This window comes from Apaloderma vittatum, unplaced genomic scaffold (assembly GCF_000703405.1).
Source record: "Apaloderma vittatum isolate BGI_N311 unplaced genomic scaffold, ASM70340v1 scaffold20736, whole genome shotgun sequence".
Lineage (NCBI taxonomy): Eukaryota > Metazoa > Chordata > Aves > Trogoniformes > Trogonidae > Apaloderma > Apaloderma vittatum.
Genome location: NW_009720339.1, coordinates 2,494 through 21,766, shown reverse-complemented (window position 1 = coordinate 21,766; position 19,273 = coordinate 2,494). Strand labels below are relative to the sequence as shown.

At 40.9% G+C, this 19,273-nt stretch overlaps 1 protein-coding gene across 2 annotated transcripts; it reads left to right on the top strand.

The window, feature by feature from the left end:
- Positions 1 to 9,035: 9,035 nt before the first annotated feature.
- CHRNA9 (cholinergic receptor, nicotinic, alpha 9 (neuronal)) lies at positions 9,036 to 18,836 on the top strand. Of its 2 annotated transcripts, none has more exons than XM_009870991.1 (5): positions 9,036 to 9,072; positions 14,255 to 14,400; positions 15,185 to 15,339; positions 15,981 to 16,513; positions 18,283 to 18,836. In XM_009870991.1, exons 1-5 carry the CDS (start codon positions 9,036 to 9,038, stop codon positions 18,834 to 18,836), a joined length of 1,425 nt encoding a protein of 474 aa, XP_009869293.1. The 2 variants fall into 2 exon arrangements, with proteins under 2 accessions (XP_009869293.1, XP_009869292.1); XM_009870990.1 differs by lacking the exon at positions 9,036 to 9,072 and adding an exon at positions 13,106 to 13,172.
- The last annotated feature ends 437 nt before the right edge of the window (positions 18,837 to 19,273 follow it).

The window sequence follows — 19,273 nt, the reverse complement described above, 5'->3', positions numbered from 1 at the left end:
TTGTGCGAGGCTGGAGCTTTTGGTTGGAGGCCTCGAGGAAATTCCTCTTCCTGGGCTGGGGGACAGGTTGGTTTCTGGCAGGGTTGTGCTGTATGTCCTTTGCAGTTGTGATTTCTAAAAGGAAGGCTTGGTTTTAAAAGTGCTTGTGGCTTTTATTCTATGTTCCTACCCCACAGACTTGTGAATTGCCAGAGAATTACTACATCCAGTGCCTGAAGTAGGCCTGGCATGTTGTTTGTGGCTTCCAAGTTGAAAAATATCTTCACTCTTTAATAGCTCTGGGTGTAGCTGTGTGTAAATGTTCTTTAAGGTAGAGAATTTTCAGAAAAAGAAAGTTTTCTTTGAGGTGAACTAGGGGAGCACTGTGTAGGGGTGGGTTGCCCTGCGGAACCTTATCTATATTGCTGCTGAAGTGGTGTGCTTGTGCCTGTTGTCAGCATGTGCTAACGTGGATCCTCTCTTGTAGGAAGGGAGTTTAGTTGCCCTCGGAAGCATCCCTTGGGACCTTGCCCGCTGAAGACTTTGTCATTTTTGGAGTGCTCAGGGAATAGTAGGCTTTGGCAAGCCTACCTTGAAGGACTGAAGAAATTCCTTATCTTTAGGAAAACCATGGGGATGCCTGCAGCCTGGCCAATTCCAGAGGACCAAATTAGAGGATTTTTGGCTGTGGAATCTACTTATTCATCCTCAAAGAAAATGATGTATTTGTCAGCACTATCTTATTTATCAAAACTGACTGGTAACCCTGATCCTCTGCGAGATCCTATAACCCGTTGCATGATGATGGGGTTGAAACGCCGAGCAGGCATCCTGAGGGATAAATACTTGCCTATAACAATTGAGATGTTGCGATCTCTCTTAGGAGTTCTGGAGTCTGTATGCATAACCTATTATGAATGCTTACTGTTTCGTGCATTGTTTACAGTAGCTTTTTTTGGGGCACTTCGAATAGGAGAGATGGTGGCGAAGCACCGTGATGTACTGCAGCCCGAGCTGCTGTACCTGAGTGACCTGCAGCTGATGGAGAGGAGAGCGGTGTTTTGTCTGCCTAACTCTAACTCCCCTGTGGGTCAGAAGAGACATGTCATCAGCCTGGGCCTGTCTGGAGAGCCATGGGTGTGCCCTGTTCTGGCCCTCCACAGCTATGTGGCAGTTCGCTCGCGGCTGGAAGGACCACTTTTTATGCACTCGGATAACAGGACTGTGACAAAGAGGGAATTTCTGACTGTTTTCCGATGGGCCCTGCAGCTGCTGGGGCTGTGCCCAGAGCAGTATGGGGTCCATTCCTTCTGGCTGGGGACCGCTGTCACTGCTGCGCGCTTCGGCTACCCTGGGGAAGATGTCACTCGCCTGGCAAGATGGCCCTGTATGATCCCAGAGAGATCATAGCTGTGAATACCACTGGGCAAAATACAAGCTAGTGAATTACGTTCTTTCTGTAGAGCCGTTTGCTTTTTTAACTGTATAGTTTCTTGTCTGTCAGTAATTTAGTAATAATACCCGTAATGAATTTTCTACCTCATGGTGGGGTGAAGTTCACTCACAGTTGCTGCTTGTGCTGGCTACAGTGTTGGGGGTGGGGGAGTGTCAAATGTGTTGTGTGTGGACTTCGTGTGACTTGACACAGCAAGTCTGCAGACTTTTATTTTGTATAATGTGAGTTAATAAAATTGTTTTCTTTTTAAAAACAGTCTCTGCCTACTAGTAATACTGTTGCTCTTTCTACAAGAAATTGTAGTTTCAGCTTTGAGAGCAGTGAATGACAAGCAGACTCTTAAGTTCTGAAGGAAAGATTTTGAGCCTTTAAGATAATTGTAAAACAGGAGGGAGTTAAATTCTAGTGTCTTCTGGTGTAGCTGTGCACTTTTTAAGACTAACACATGCCCCTAGGGTCAAAAGGGAAATATAAGCTACATAAGCCAAATAACAGACACCAAAGAATGAGCTTTTTAAAACTGGTAACCATAAGATGTTCAAAGTGATTTCTCGTACTGTTTAAATGCGGGACAGCAGCTTCTCTATTCATCAAACTCTGCCTCTGAAAATATTTCCTGTTATCCTCTAGACCCAATTCCCTCTGAGCATAATTAGCTTAATCAGTATTTTAAATAACAAAAATAGCACACAGTTCACTTAACAGTTAATGATTTCCTTAGGATGTGATACTTGCTGTCCTTAATTCAACCTGCTCTTTTTTTTCCCTGAATTTTAAGTTACTTAAAATTAAGGAGTTTTCAACTATAATCAAAGTACCATGGCTTGAGTGCTTCCACTTTTGTCATTATAGCATTTGTAGTACTTTGATAGCATGTGATGTAATACATTTTTCATATATCTGGACTGGGTAGGGAGTTGGTGAGTCAGACAGTCGCCTGGCTGGAAACTGTGTGGTGAGCAAGCCTTTTGAATCACCCTTATTACTATCATCACTCCAAACCCAAACTGGTTATTGCTTAAGCAGGCTGGTTTTATCCAGTACTATCTTTACAGCGGAATTAACTACAGTGCTGGAAGGCTTCTGTTGTGACCATGTCTGAGACTTTTATTTTAACTGGAGTTCAGCTAAAACCCCTCTTTTTCATTGAGTGGATTTGTTCACTAGAAATGCTTATTTGTACAGTAATTTCTGTTGTCGGTGCAAGAAATCCAAGTGTAAATAGAGATAAGGTGATGCAAATATAGCATCTGTACTTATCCTGAGGTGCCCACCAGCTGCTGCTCCTGGTTAGGCTGAACAGACACTGGGAATGTACCTGCATGAAGAACTGCATTTTGCAGATGGTGTGTGGTGGGGTGGTTTTTTTGTGTGTGGGGTCTTGTGGTTTTTGTTGTTGGTTTGTTTTCTTTTCTTGCTCACCTGAGTATGTGATGTGTCTGTTTGTTGGCTTGTGCTATACCCAGGCATACTGGCTTCTCGTAGTGTCTGCTGTCTTGCTGTGAAAGGTCTGTGTATTGGTTTTGGGAATGGGGGAACTGCAGAGGAGGCCTCTGTGGGAAGGTGTAAGAATCTGCCCAGTTAATTGTGTTGGATTTGTGTGGTCAGGTTTTGGTAGCTGGGGTGGTGGGTGGGTTGGTGGGCAGCTACAGGGGTGGTGGCCTCTTGGAAGCTGCCAGCAGTTTCTTCCATATCAAATAGCGCCAATGCCAGCTGGCTCCAACATGGACCTGCTGCTGGCCAAGGCTGAGCCCGTCAGTGATGGTGGTGATGCCCCTGTGACAACATATTTGAGAGTGGAGAGGCAAAAGTTGCTGTGTAACTGCAGCCAGAGAGAGGAGTGAGAATATGTGAAGCAGCTGCAGACACCAACCTCAGTGAAGAAGGAAGGGGAGGAGGTGCTCCAGGTGCTGAAGCAGAGATTTCTCTGCAGCATGTGGTGAAGCCCAGGGTGAGGCAGGTTGACCCCTGCAGCCTGTGGAGGTTGATGGTGGTACAGATGTTCCCCTGCAGCCTGGGGAGGACCCCCTGTGGAGCAGGAGGACACCCAAAGGAGGCTGTGACCCCATGAGAATTCTGCAGGAGCTGTGGAGAGAGGAGCCTATGCTGGAGCAGGTTTGCTGGTGGGACTTGTAACCCCATGGGGGACCAATGCCAGAGCAGTCTGTTCCTGAAGGACTGCACCCCCTGGAATGGACCCACACTGGAGCAGTTTGTGAAGAACTAGCCAGTGGGAAGGACTCCTGCTGCAGAAGTTTGTGGAGGACTGTGTCCTATGGGAAGGACCCCACGCTGGAGCAGGAGAAGGGAGGAAGGAGTCCTTCCCCTGGAGGAGGAAGGAGCAGTAGAGACAGCATTTAATGAACTGACCGCAACCCCTGTTCCCTGCCCTCCTGGAGGGACAGAGGAGCTAGGGAAACTGTGAGTGAAGTTTAGCCTGGGAAGACAGGAGGGGTGGGATGGAAAGTGTTTCTCACGCTTGGTTTTATTTCACATTACCCTTCATGGTAATAAATTAAACTAATTTCCTCAGGTTGATTCTGTTTTACCTGTGACAGCAATTGATCTCCCTGTCTTTAGCTCTTTGTACAAAGTAGCTGCACCAGTACCTGCAGACTTCGAGGTATCAAAATGAAGGCAGTACAAAAACAGCTCAATGGATGTGTCTGACCATTTACCTACCTGCTAGGACTCTCTCATTTAATTGATTTTTGGCAATAAATTGTGATTCCCAAATGGGCACAGACAGGAAAGCCTTGCAAATGTTTTTTGAGTGTAAATGGATGTTATAGCAAGACAGGAATGGTTGTATTAATGTTAGCCCCTTTAATATATATGCTGTTTTTAAAGCTTAGAGGTAAGTCTGTCTGCTGGGGAACCTGGTATTCGGCAAATAAATGCCATGATGATTCCTTTGCCATAATGGGAAAATGGATGTCAGTCTTATCTGTAATTTCTGTGCCTGTGTGATACATGAAGCATAAGAGTAAATTACTTATGTTCTTATGTCTACCTGAATTCTGTAGCTGTAGCCAGAGATTTTAGTCTTGTGCCCCCTTAAGTTGAAGTAAAATCAAGGAAGTAGCTGTTAGAGATGATGAATCAGCTATAGTTATCAACTTCATTGAGTTCTGAGCCCAGCATTGAGAAGAGAAATTTCTTTTTAAGGAACAACCATCACAGAGGTAATTAACTTTTTTTAAAGCCCTGTTTTGATAGGCTGGCATATTTTCAGATAAAAGGGTTATAAATGCAGTGCTTGATCTATAATTACTTGTTGGAGCTGTAGGTCCCCTTTTACATGGCAAATAAAGCTGAGACAGTTGGTAAGTAAATGAGATCCATTTTCTCCTGAATGTTAGGAGTTTCACATCTCATCAGCGCAGATCCTAAAATGGTGATCTCTGACAAATGAATATTTGCAAAGTTCCATTTAGCTGTTTCAAAGATCCTGAATTGAAGCAGAAGGGGATATAAGAGGGGTATTTCCTTTCAGAAGCAAAATGGGGAACTCACCTTTCTTACAAAGTTAATTAATGGTTTCACACTTTTTTTTTTATCATGTTAAAGGTGAAAAGCTAAGCATACTGACTCCAGAAAGAGCTAAATTATTCTTGTCCTACTGATCACTGCTCTGGGAATTCACTGTATTAGGTGGAGATATTGGTCAGTCATTATTCATGTGGAAGCCTGAACTCCTACAATTTCTACAGTTTATAATTGTTGAATTTAAGTAATTACTCTTTTCAGGAATAAAGGGAAAATTATTGTATTTTTTATGGAAAAAAAATCTTTGTACACTTGATAGGTATGCATTTGATTCTATTGATTGTCATAAATAGACCTTTAAAATCTTAGGTTTTTCTTTTCAGTGTTTACAGAGAGAAATATTTGTGCTATAAAAAGTGCTGAGGAGACTTTTAGAGACAATCTGCAGATGCATGCAATTGCATCTGCCATCCTATTGTTTCTTGTCTGCAGCTGGCACCTGGATGGGAAGTGGGTAGCAAAAGACAACTTTAAAGTTTGAAGGGTTCCATTGATTTGTTACCTGAAATGTCCCTAAAGTGCCTAGAAGTCTTCGTCACCACGACTTCTGCCTTCCGCTTACTTTAACATATGTATTTTCACTATCTGTGATGCTTACCTCTACACTGAAAAGAGTTGATAATTAATTCCACTCTGTAGCAAAGAGGATGCTGACATTCTGCGGCAGCTTGTAATAGCAATGTGCTGGGCACAACATGCCAACACTCTTTATCTTGCTCTGGCTTTCTGCTGAAGATGTTTAATTTCATATTCTTAAGTCATACCTCCTCAGGATGTCTGTAATTGCTAATTTTGCAAACTTGGAAGCTCCATAGGCATTAGAAGTACATTTATTTTCAGAAGTCTAAAGGAAAAGCAATATTTTTCAATCAAGATGTGTGAAGAAGACTGTTTTGTGTGTTGTGTTGCAAGTTTGGCTAGAAGCAATAGTGCCAAATACACCTATTCGTACTGGCTCTTTGAATCATCTCTTCCAAGGAGGTGGCAAAATGTGTTGCCATCTCATTCTCTGAGGCTGACTGTGTGTTCACTGCAACATGTTGCTTAACTATACTGGTGTCTTGTTTGTATCTGGTATCGCCTGAGTAAAGAGAGAACATGTACCACAAATCCCATGCTTTTGTCCTTATGTTTAGCTTTCCACTAAGACCAAATAATTTATCCATCAGAGTCCAGACCCGACAATACCTCTGTCGTTAATATAGTTGGATGATGAGCAGCTTTCTGAAATGGCAGTGTAATATGCTACTTTTGCTAGAGCCCAGGAGTGAAGCCAACATGGAATTTGTTGCCAAAATTTTTCCAATTTCTAGTAATGTTCTTATAGCAGCTACTTTATACTAGCTCGAGGAACTGTCTTTTGCCCTTATATATGTTTCCCAAAAACTGTAGCCGTTGGATGATTGTAGGATAGTCTATCTTCTTGTAGCTCAGCTATAGCTGTAAGCTGTGCACTAATCCCTCCTGCCTTTTACACCAACAACCTCTTGATTCAGAATAAAATGTCGTTCATCAAGCTACAGGCAACTGAGCAATTGGCAAAGATACCTCACAGTACCGTGCCACTTGTTGGCAGATCAAGTGGTGAATGTTTTCCAAAGCACACAAACTAACCAGGTATAGTATAAGGTTATAGCAGCATTTTAATGTTAGAGCACAATATTCTTCTTTGCCCTAACAGCTTTTACACCTTGTATCACCTTCCATGGAACTCGAAAAATTGCAGTTATTTACCCTGTAAGACTCAGATCAGTGTTGTAGGCTAAAATTTCTATTTGGCAGATCGTTAATCTTTATGGACAAAGTAAGTTTTTTCAGCCCAGTTAACAACAACAACAAAATATGTTCTTTGCTAGTGATTCCCTATATTAACACTTGAACTTTTTTTCTCTTGGAAGTACTAAGCTTTTATTTCAATGCATTTGTTGTGGGCTAGAAAGAAGGAGCTGATAACTTGGCATTGGATGGTGGCTTAAAATTTTAGAGATGAAAACCAACAGTATGAATGTAACCTTCCTTAAATGATCTGCAGCCACCATGCTCAGACATGCTTAAGACAAGGGATGCTGTCTTCAGCTGAGGTAGTGCTGCTTTGTCCCCTGGGTCTAAATGACTCTGTGCCAAAATGAGTGTAGTTGCAGAATTTGACTTAAACTGCAGGTTTACTACGACATTTTGCTCAAGGGGAAAGTTTTTAGCTCAGTGCATAGCATAATGTAGCTATGTTCATGCTCGGCCATCCTAAAGAATGTCAGTACTCACGTACTGTAATATGTTTCAGGAGCTAAAATGAAGTTCTTTTTCGCCTGAAGAGTAGCTGCTGCTTGCCTTATCCTAGAGGGAGGTTTATTCAGGTGTAAATGCATTGTGACAATTTAGAGTTGTGTCCTCCCCCATGTTGTTGCTCTGTTTTTTAAGTGGGCAGCTCTGCGATACTTGTAAGTTTTGAAATGAGTTTATTTGGTTTAGAAAAAACTTAGAGTGGTCTGCCAGGGTGGGTATTTTGCACTCTTAAGGTAGTATTTTTGTTTTCTCCTTCTAAATTCTGGGGACATGGAGAAACCACTTGGGTAGATTGGTATGTGTGATTAGATGGAGCAGGAGCAGTTAGATAATCCCAAATTTTGCAATATAAATTTTTGCATGATGTCTTTTTTCAAAGAGATTTGTGTTATGACGTAAGTGGAATTGTATACAGCACTGGTGAAGTAGCATGTGTGAATACTGTTTTAGCAGCCATCTTAGAGAACTCCAATTGCAAATTCCTTGAAAACACAGTTAAAGTTTAGGTTGATACATTATGGTCTGCATATTTTTCTTCATCTTTTGGCATCTTGCCTTTTCAGCCAGCTGCACTGTATTAGTGCGCAGCATTAGTCTTGTCTCTTTCTGGGGAACTCTTAAACTCTGAGAACTCAGATAATGGCACAGAAATTTAGATATACTGTATTTTGTGTTGCATCAGGGGATGTTAGATCCTCAATGAACATACCCTTGTGAACATGATGAGTTTCAGTAGTGTTTAAAGAGATATTCCTCCCCCACTCCTGCCATTTGAATTTTAGAAAGAGTGAAACTTTAGCTTAGAGTTAGTATCTAAACTGTAGCATTTCAGTCTTGCTTCTTCAGATATCAGTTTAATCTCGGGTGGGTTTTTTTGGTGATGTGCAGGCGAGCTGAAGGAATTGCTTTCCAGGGAACCTAGAGTTGTCTTCAACCTGCACTGATAGCCGAGGAGGCTTCCTTCTACTTCCAAAAGCTGAGGTGATGTGCTCTCTTCCGTGGCTGAAGAGTGATCATGCAGAGGAAGATGGTTGAGTCTGTCTACACTCTTGTAACAGGATAGAAATATTTCTCCAATCCAGTTTGTTCTGGAGTGTCAGCCTGGCTGTTGGAGCAAACCTGTGATCTGGAAGATTGTCTAAGCCCAGAGGTTGTCCTTGTGTAGAGCACAGATCCTGTGATCAGCCTTTCAAAGGCATGATACTAAGCTGGAAATGATCCCAGTGAGAGAAAACTGTGTATAAAATAGCGTTCTGATAGCTAAAATTAAAAAAAATAGCTCTGCTCTTAACCTTGCAAGATACCTCATGCTTCTCAAGGATGGAAAAAATACCAGCCAGCTTGCAAGTGTTCTGATGAAAATGCTGCACTTTAGATCATATCAGATAATACAAGGCTTCTAGAGGCAAAAGGTTTCTCTACTTCAGGTGATGGGAGGTGCTCTGGAGAGAGCTGCCTATGTATGTGGATCCAAATAAAGTTTATATTCATAAAATTTCACAACCCTAACGTACAAATTAGGATTTCCCATCTCTGGAAAACATGGCTAACATTCTACGTTATCTCACAAAATATGGCCAGGCAAACCCAGTACAGACACTGTGAATGCTTCCTAATGCATTTCCTATCTGCCATGTGTACAACAGGGTGGAAGAAACTATGAATGAGTATGCTGGTTTCAGGTGGTAGGGGATTTTTAGAGAGAAAGAAGGAGGAGGTAGTAGGTGGGTGAGAAAAAATGAGGTGGAGAGAAACACGCTGCATCTAAATGAAGTGCTGCATTCTCCTTCTCTGGAACAGGCACAGTGAGGCCATTCTATTGGCAAGAAGCGCTGTTCCTCATGCTGTTAAGGCTTCAGTGAGCCTAAGAGAAGTCTGACTCTGAAGAGTTAGTGTGCTGCTTGACCCCATCACGAGATAATATTCTGTAGCAAATGCTGCAAAGAATGTGAACCCAACAGCTTCTGGGGAGGAAAATTGGCAGGAAGGCAAGTAGAAGCAGACTGTGAGACACTTCTTACAAACTGTGCTCAGAAACCAATCTGTTCTTCTTTATTGTTCTCTGATGAAGGGATCGACTATAAATGGTGCAGACGTCCTTGAGGCCTGTGATAATACAGTATCTGTAGCTCTTCCAGTTGGAGGATTAAAAGCTCTTAATGCTTTTTATGCAAAAAATAGGTAAACATCCATTAAAAAAAATCTGAAAATGTACATGTCAAAACCTCAGCCTCAGGAGCAAATTATTACTTTAGGCAAGAGAGGAAAGATTTGTTTAATGGAAAGAGCAAAAATTTAAATGTTTTTACACTTCTTGCCTGCTTTGCTTATGGTCTGGCTAAGACAAATATCTAAAGTTAAAGTCGTAATATGAAAAACATCCCTCCTATGTCAATCTTCACTTCAGCCTGTCCTTAAAGTGCATGCAAAGTCAGACTTCCCTTACATGACCATATGCTGAATTCAGATTTTTTTTTATGTTGTCTCGCTAACAGCATGTGTGTCTGTTGCACAAGCTCGGAGAACCAGTGATGGGTACCCACTTACCCACTGAAGGTAAGCACAAGCACCACGTTCTGCTCTGTTTATAGCACTTGTGTGTTCTCATGAGTGTTTGACCGAAATGTTCAAGTGTTGGACTTGATGATCTTAAGGTCCTTTCTAACCTTGGTGTTTCTGTGATTCTATAAAATGCATGGAAGCAGAGCTGGATATTGTGTCATGAGCCTTAACCGCTCTCTGCATCAGCAGAAGCAGCCTGTGCTCTAAATATGGTTTCGTATCATACAGCTGATACTTGCTCTCCCCAAAACCCTCTCGTGACTGGTCTCGTGTATGGTGGGCAGACCAGAGAGACAGATTCAGCCCCTTAGCAGTTTTGTTCTTTCTGCTTTGTTTTCTTTAAAAGAACATTTTGCCTCTGCTTGTCTTATATGAAAATGTAAGGCAAATAATCCGCAAAATCAATCGAAGTAGATTAAAATGCAATGTGATTTTGCGTGAAACGAAAATCGTCTTGAATGGCTGGATAGATCAGTAGGCTGGCTAGCAGGGCCATCTGCTGGCAGATGTACTCTAACGAGGTAACTTGTACTGAGAATGACTCTCATTCTGGGAGAGGTTAGTAGCTTGATTTTAACTTCCAAACACCCGTGACTCTTCTTAAATTATCTTTGTAAGCTGCTTCATACTTAATATAAATTCCTGACTTTGTAGCAGAACTTATTGCTGTAAAAATAGAGAACTGCTTAACTATAAATTTAAGCTCCATTCAAATGTTAAATGAGATCTTTGATTTGGGAGTAGCATTGCCGTAGATCACGCTACAATTTAAAACTATATTCTGAAGAAGCATGGGTTTGTAGATGAATCTCTTGAATCAATGAGTGATTAATGTTAATACTTGCTCTTCACACAAAATGCTTGCATTAGGGATACTTTGATTAAAATTACAGATCATATTTCTTGTGAACAAATGTAAAGAAGCCAAATGGTCTGACCTACTAAGTTTTTTAGATTTCTTGCATCTTAAATATTGAAAAGGCTTTTGGACATATTTTTTACAAGATTTGGAAATATGATAGATCATAAATAAGAAGTTGTGATCTATCCCTCTGCAAGTTTATAATGAATAATATATGAAATAAGTGTGTATAAGAATGAAATGTGTGTATAAGAATAAAATAAGCAACCCATGTAAGCATGCTTGTGTTTTATCTTTTGAGAACCTGTAGTTTCACTTCAAGATGTCATTATAATAAAGACTCTCTAATTTGCATAACATCATGAATATTAAACTACATTGGTCTGCATTACTGAGCAGATATGTGTTGCTGGTGTAACAGGTCACAAGACTGTCTCAAGCCCATTGGCAAAGCAGGCTTAGTCTTGGTTCCGGTAGCGTTTATTGCAGCACATTCGTTACTCTAATTACAGTAAAAGAAATGAAGCAGTAGCCACTTGCTGACATAATTACAGTATACTGTTGGCTAAAGGTATCCCCTAAGTGTGCACTGGTCTGCCTGTATTTGAAAATATTTGATCTTTCGTCTCTGACTTTTGTTGTTTCTAACAATGTATACCTTCTTCCAACAGGAAAAGCAGGATTTTGCATACTGCCTATGGGCTGATCTGACCTTTTTGACTTCTAAATGTTTTTCCACATTTTCCCTTTTGACAATTCAGAAAATGAAGTGATGGGAATGGATTTCATTACAGGTGCTGTGACTGAAATTATTTATTGCTTAGCTATTAATCCTCAGCGTAAATGTCATCGATTTATAGACCCCATGAAAGCACAAATGTTAGCCATTGAGTGCCAGGAGTGCTACTACACAAAAATGAAGTGTATGGAGGGATATTTTATATTTTGTGTGAATCAGACCTATTTTGGAACAATTCTTTTTGCTGGTAGTACATTCTATGTTTTTACCATTCTCTTTTAGTGACTATTTACTGTTACTTGTTCTAGAAGGATGTTGAAATGGACTGAAATATGTTGGAAGGATGGATTGGACTACAGAAACAAGGAAGTCGTCTCTTCTTGTCTGTGAGAAGTAAGAAAATGCCTGCATTATTAGGAAGCTGCCTTGCCAACGTGTGTAATGTAAATCATAGAATCATAGAACAATTCAGGTTGGAAAAGACCCTTGGGTCCAACCATTAACCCTACACTACAAGGTCACCCCTAAACCATATCACCCAACACCACATCTAAGCAACACTTAAACACATCCAGGGATGGTGACTCAACCACCTCCCTAGGCAGTCTATTCCAGTGTCTGACCGCTCTTTCCATGAAGAATTTCTTCCTAATGTCCAGCCTAAACTTGCCCTGTTGCAACTTGAAACCATTCCCCCTGATTCTGTCCCTGATTACCCGGGAGAAGAGACCAGCACCAACCTCTCTACAGTGTCCTAGTGAGATTCTGACCATCGGGGGTAGGTGGGAGGCCAGGTGTGGAATTGTTTCATATTCGTATTTCTCTCCTGTAAGTCTTTCAGCTGCATGCAAGAGCTGTTCAGTAACTAATTCTTTGTAAAGTGTGGTTTAGTTTCCCTAGGAAAAAAATTATACTGTATTGGAAAATGGCATTTTATCTGCAGAGCTTGGTTTTGCTCCTCATTTACTGTGCTGAGTGCTGGTCTCAGAGTTGTCTGCAACAGTGGAAGTTCTTGTCTGCACAGTGATATTGCTGCTCCTGTGATCTGACTGGCGTAGCTGTGTGTCTTCCATGTGGCACCACCTTGATAGGTGAAAATATTGGTTTATCAGCATGGGAGTAGTTAAGCTGTGGCTTTTTTTTTTTCTTCTATTTTACGTATTGGATATGTGACATGTGGTGTGACTATACCAGCTAAAGTGCTGAGGTAGATCATTTTTTGGTGAGAATTTACAGGTTCCACAGAATTTGTTCTGAGAAAGCTGTTGCTGAACGTAGGGGTAGTAAAATGTGGCCCAACAAAGAAATGTGAAAGGATTCTCCATAAATTGATCAAAACTTTACATTTGTAGCAAAAAATGCAATGGAATATAGTTTTTCTGCTGCTATCCCATTCGTTTGTCTTCTTCCTCAGCATTAGCTTCAGAGCAGGCAGCTCTCAGGTTACGGAGAGAGGGAGGGTTAGCCAGAACCCCAGGCGGTGGCAGGGACAAAGCCCATTGAATGCTCTAGGACTCTGACAGCTGCTGGACCGAGTTGCTTCTAGGAGCTCATCAGTGCCTCAGCATCTTTGTTGCTGTGCAACCTGATTTTTTTATTTTATTTTTAAAATAATTTTGGATGGTGATAAACGTTTTTGTGCCCTTGAGTGAACAGTTTTATTTAAGGTCCAGAAATGAAGAGAAATAACCTGTCCTTTTTCGTCTCTCTCTGGTTGCTGTTTACAGCAGCGATGCTTGAAGGTGAGAATACTGCTTGATAGCTGAAAGTTACATTGAGATTTATGTGACTCGGATAGAAGCTGGTATCCTCGTATGTGTTACGCAGTTGAGCTCCAGAAGTCTTTCATCTGTTTGGTTTTACTTTGTCATACTGATGTGTAGACAAAATGATCATGTGCAGCCGGAAAAACTTAAATGCTCTTTGTGAAATGTTGATTTGTTAGGATTTCTTTTTAATTGGGAAGGCTTGCTTTGAGCTTGTATTAGTCCAGGAAGTCACTGCGAGTCACCTGAAAGTGATGGATTCAAAAACACTTGCTTCCCACAGTGCCAGCTGGCATTTGTGCAAGTCTTGTGAGTGTTACTGTCCTTGCCTTTTGCTTGCAAGAAATCTGTGAATCTAAACATAACACAGAGACTGCCTACAGGAGCGCAAAACAGCGTGGAACAGCACAAGTGTGGCTTAAAATCTAAAGTTTCAGGGAATTGTCCTCAGTGCCTAAGTCTGGATAGCAAGAAGCATCTCCAAATGCACGGTTTGGAAAAGGTGTTGGTGCAAGGATGTGTTCATACATCATGCAATTGCCAATTTGTGAAGAAAAGCAGCTCAGGCTTTTTCCAGGTGGTATTTAAAAAAGAAAAAGAGTAAATTCTGAAAGAAGCGTAAATCTATCAGTGCTGTATTTAGGTAGATATCACAAGTCATTAGCCTGGAAGCTGTTTTTGACTTCAGACTTGGCTTCTAATTATAGATTGGCAAATGTGTGACTGTAAGTCAATAATCTCTCTGCCTATGAAAGGCATCAGTAAAATAAAGGTAGTGATATTTACCTTCAAAAGAGGCAGGAATCTCTATATGGACTTCTTTTTTTTAATCAATGGCTCTGAAAAGCTAGTTAGCTGTTCATTCATCACAGCTGAATGCTGTCCTTGTTTGAGTAGCTTCATTAGATATACTTCTGTTTCTGCCCTAAATGATATTCTACAGTGTATGCATGGTAAATATAGTTATAGCAAACACTACTTGAAGCTGTAGAAAGAGGATGTTTTCTGATACTTGTCAGTGCTTAATCGGATGTACTGAACAAATCTATGTTAACTAGCTGTGGAATCAGCCAAAGGAAAATATGCTCACATGCTGTTTAACGAACTGTTTGAAGATTACTCAAATGCTCTGAGACCAGTGGAAGACACAGATAAAGTACTGAATGTCACTCTTCAGATCACACTGTCCCAAATTAAAGACATGGTGAGTAAGCATACAGTTTGGTTCTTCTAAAGATGTGCAGAAATGTGCTACGTGTAAACCTTTTGCTTGGAGTAGGAAAAACAACTTGTGTATTATGAGAAAGCTTTACTGAAGTTGTCACAACAAGGGTTATGTTCTGCAGTTCTTTATAGATTCTTTCTTACCTGACTGTAACACTAAGACTTCCATTATAATCCTACAAATTTACAGCTGCTGAATTAAGATTATTTTTTTTAGTTACATATTGGGCTTGCACACTCCAGGAAATGTTTGCTGACTTTTAAAAGAAAGAACAAATGATTTTTCTAAGAATCTATTAATTTCTACATAAGTTCTGTATTTTATCCTTCAGTAACTATTTTATAAATTTGTTTCAACCAGATATACTTTTAAGGCAAAAGAAAATATGTCAGGAAGGAGAGCGGAAAATCACTTTTGTGAATTCTGAATTAGAACTTCAAAGCCTCACCAAGCTTTCAGAGAATTTGTTAAACTGAATCTCTTAGCTCTTCGATATTTGGAAGCTCACAAAAGGAAATTCTTGAGATCATGGGAGGCTTAAACAACTGTGATTAAAGCTGGGGAGGGTGCAGGAGAAAGGAGATGTGCACAAGGGAAAGTATACTGTGTGGGCTTATGTACCTGTCTGAGAAGTACTCTTGTGGCCAGTCACTATTCTGGCCTGTTTTGGACACTGCTTTAAAGCTGTACAACAAATGCTGTCAGCATCTTAGGTGTGATTTTTGTCACCTTCAGCTAGGAATATTTCTACATTTTTATGCAGGATGAAAGGAACCAAATTTTGTCGGCTTATTTATGGATTCGACAAAGCTGGTATGATGCATACCTCAAATGGGACAAAGATAAATATGATGGGTTGGATTCTATCAGGATTCCAAGCAATTTGGTTTGGAGACCAGATATTGTCCTATATAACAAGTGAGTGTGACTGGAGAAAATCAGCTTTTTTTTTTTTTGTCTGAAGGAGGGAGGGGATTGAAAGAGGATTTGACCCGTAGAGTCTGAACCCTAGGAAGGGGTATGTTTGTTGTCTTAACATTTTTTGTTGGTCATATAAATATTTTGCAATAAAGCCATTGGCAAGGTTTGGGAATTGATTATGCTGCATGGCAAAGCTCTTCTGAATTTCTCTGCACTGGGAATTGAATACCCTGGCAGTCTCAAGTGCTTTCTACTGAGGCTGCGGAAGAGCTCTGGAAGAAATATCCACAGAAAGGTAGTACATGAAGGTTCCACTCCTTGTCTGCTCTCCCAGGCCAGCAGTGACCAGCAGATTATTTTAATCTTTGAATGGATTCTTATCCTGTTATATCCTGTTTGAGGTCAAGTTTGAAAAAGCTATGACCAAAAAATACAATGTAATTTAGCAGCACTGATGTTTGACATTAATGGGCCCTGATACCTGTAAATAATATGTAAGTTCTTACGAAAATTCAGTATAAATATAAATATTATTTCAGAAGCATGCTTTTAGTAGTGTGAAGTGAAGCCCTCTGCATTTCTGGCCCACGCTTTAGATTGTTGCCTGTCAATCCTGACTGTCACTTTTCTTCTTTCAGGGCTGATGATGATTTTTCGGAACCAGTGAATACTAATGTTGTATTGAGATATGATGGAAAAATCACTTGGGATGCACCTGCTATCACAAAGAGCTCATGTGTAGTGGATGTATCCTATTTTCCTTTTGACAGCCAGCAGTGCAACCTTACATTTGGGTCCTGGACCTATAATGGTAATCAGGTAGACATCATCAATTCTCTTGATAGTGGTGACCTCTCTGACTTCATAGAAGATGTGGAATGGGAGATTCATGGTATGCCAGCAATTAAGAACGTCATCACTTATGGGTGCTGCTCTGAGCCTTATCCAGATGTGACCTTCACACTGATTTTGAAAAGGAAGTCATCTTTCTACATATTTAATTTGTTGCTTCCTTGCATTTTGATCTCTTTCCTGGCCCCACTGGGGTTCTATCTCCCTGCAGACTCTGGGGAAAAAGTGTCTCTGGGTGTTACAGTTCTTCTTGCTCTAACTGTGTTCCAGCTGATGGTTGCAGAGATCATGCCTCCTTCTGAAAATGTACCTTTGATAGGTGAGCTTTACATGCTTTGTGTTTAAATATGGCTTATTAATAGCAGGGGAGTATGGCTTATTAATATGTCAGGGAAGTTACAGGTGCTAACTTTTAAAAACAGTGAAATACTTAAAATATGTGTGGAATTGTACAAGTATGCTGCAGCTCTTTAAGGTTATTTTGGATTGGTTTTAAATTATTAGCTAACTATTTTATAATTATTAAATAGAATTAGTCATATAGACTATATAGACATGTATTTTATCATGTCTTACAGTAAAGCTAGCAATGAAAATCAATTTTAGAACCAGTATCTGAAGAACTTGTAGGCACATTATCAGACTGTCTCAAGATATGTTTCGGTCAGATCCAGATTGTTGCGTGGTCTGGCTGGGACACTCAGGTTTGACTTAATATCTGACAATTGTTACATTGAAATGTAATGCCTGGCAATCCATTACACTGAATTCTAATTATGTCTGAGAGTTCAGAAGAGCTGATGTGTAGTGAAAGGGTGATCTTCAGCACTGTCCCTTCTGCCAGGACCCTTCTCCTGCCCCGAACTGATCTTCCCCTTGGAGCGCGAGGCTGCCCTGGTGGGATTTCTAGATGACTAGGAACATGTTTGCTACCACACTGGCTTTCAGCTTCCTTAAGATAGTTTATATCTCATTATTTTTATTATTATTATTATTACTGTGTATATAAAAAAAACCCTATGTGGCTTAACTGTGATAAAACACTGGTCAAGGAACAAAACTGTTGAATGCATTTTCCTGCATCAGCAGCAGCTATTCCTGCCTAGAATATGGACTTGCTCTACTGGACTACCTTCCCTACCTTCCTATCATACAGAATTAAGGAGCCAGCGCCTAGCTTCAGCATGTTTTCTCTATTCCCTCTCTGTCTCACTGTCCTTTCTAACCCCTTTGAAAGCTGAGGTCGTGCCACACTTGCCTGTGGCACATCCTGTGCCATAGGTGCCAGCCCTTGCATTTCCCACAGAGGCTGGACAGCAGCAGAGCCGGGCTGGGGGCTGCCTCTTTGCGTAGGGGTAGTTGGGCTGGTTAGCCACAGTGAAAAGCAGTGGCTGAGGGGTACAGCCTGTATGCACTGTATTTGTTATCCTGGCCAGAATGAGCTTTGTCCTTGTCTGGACTAATCACGCTGAAATTTATACAGTCTGAGGGAAATCCAGGCAGTGAAACGCAACGGGCAACAGAGCCCCCCTTCAGCTCTGCACCTGGCCACTTGGCTGTCAGGACAGTAGCTGTGGATACCTGTAAGGTCTGCATGTTCACCGGCTTGTGTGAATGCAAAAGCGTCCATTTGCTGGTGTGGAGTGTGTCAATAGCTCCAACAAAGTGTTATCATCGCTTTTGTTAATATGTCAGGAAGCGGGATTTCTAATGTGCCACGCACACCCATCAACGCTGGGATTTTGCAGACACCAGGAAAAGAGCAAGGCTCCTGATAAGTGTTTTTAAGCTGCTTTCTGAATGCGTGTATTTTGAGAAATCAGAGGTTTTGACTTGCGGATATTTACCATGCTAATACAATTGTCTCTTACTCATCGGATAAAGACATGCCAGTGTGAGGTTTTATTTTAATGGCTTTAATCTTTGTTTTTAAATCATAAATTAAGTGTGATCTAAGTAGAGTGGATTGGGGTGATTAAAAATTTGTTTCACTTGCATTTATGTTTAGCACTATGTTGTCACACTGCTACTTCTGCATTGAACTTTTTTAGGGTAGCATTTTTAATATGATTTTATTTTATGTTCCAGGAAAGTATTACATAGCAACTATGACCATGATCACAGCTTCCACTGCATTGACAATCATAATAATGAATCTCCATCACTGTGGCTCAGAAGCAAAGCCTGTTCCACAATGGGCCAGGGTGGTGATTTTGGACTACATGTCAAAAATCTTTTTTGTTTATGATGTGGGTGAAAATTGCACAAGTCCGAAAAGAGAGAAGGAGGAACGTAAGTTAGAGGCGGATGATGGATGTCGGAGGAGGCACAAAGAGGTAAGGAGTCACCTTTCCAATAGGAATGATGACTGCGATTTCAAGGAGAAGCTCAATGGAAATTTGAATAAAAGCTATGCAGTTCATGGTGAGAATGTTAAGGAGACTGTTAATTGCTGTTCCTGTTACAAAATGCTGATTAAAAATATTGAGTATATTGCTAATTGTGTTCGAGACCATAAAGCAAACCGGGCCAAAGGAATTGAGTGGAAAAAAGTCGCAAAAGTGATGGACAGGTTTTTCATGTGGATTTTCTTTATCATGGTGTTTTTTATGAGTGTGCTGATCATTGGGAAAGCAGCTTAACTGAACACATTCTTTTGTAAATCTGAATATAGTGAGTCAGCTCATTTTGGTGGAGCTCTGGGACAGGGATGCTTTCCATTCTGTAACAATATAAAAACTGTTTCTCTAGGCTTTGACAGTGTGTTAGGACTTTACTGAGCTGAGGGCTTTGTTAGTGACTGTACTTGTCTTTTAGCAGAGAAGTGCATCCCTGCTGAGGCTGCTGGGTGAGCCCTCTGTGCTCCATCTTGATGGGTGGTGGCCTTGACTTCAGGCTGAATGTAGTGGAGCGTTGCAGTGATGAAGCAGACAGCACAGCAGGGAGCACTGTATTCACAGGGCTGCATCTCTGCACCTTCTAACTTAGCCAGCCCTTTAGTTCCTCCAGGAAAAAAAAAAAAAAGGGTGTTTGTGGCATGGGGGCAGTTCTTGGAGATCATCCCTTTGTGGCATTGTCA

Coding starts and splice junctions, on each gene's coding strand:
- CHRNA9 (XM_009870990.1), top strand. CDS start 13,106: ATGAAGAGAAATAACCTGTCCTTTTTCGTCTCTCTCTGGTTGCTGTTT. Junction 13,173..14,254: donor TACAGCAGCGATGCTTGAAG/GTGAGAATACTG, acceptor TATGTTAACTAG/CTGTGGAATCAGCCAAAGGA. Junction 14,401..15,184: donor TGTCCCAAATTAAAGACATG/GTGAGTAAGCAT, acceptor ATTTTTATGCAG/GATGAAAGGAACCAAATTTT.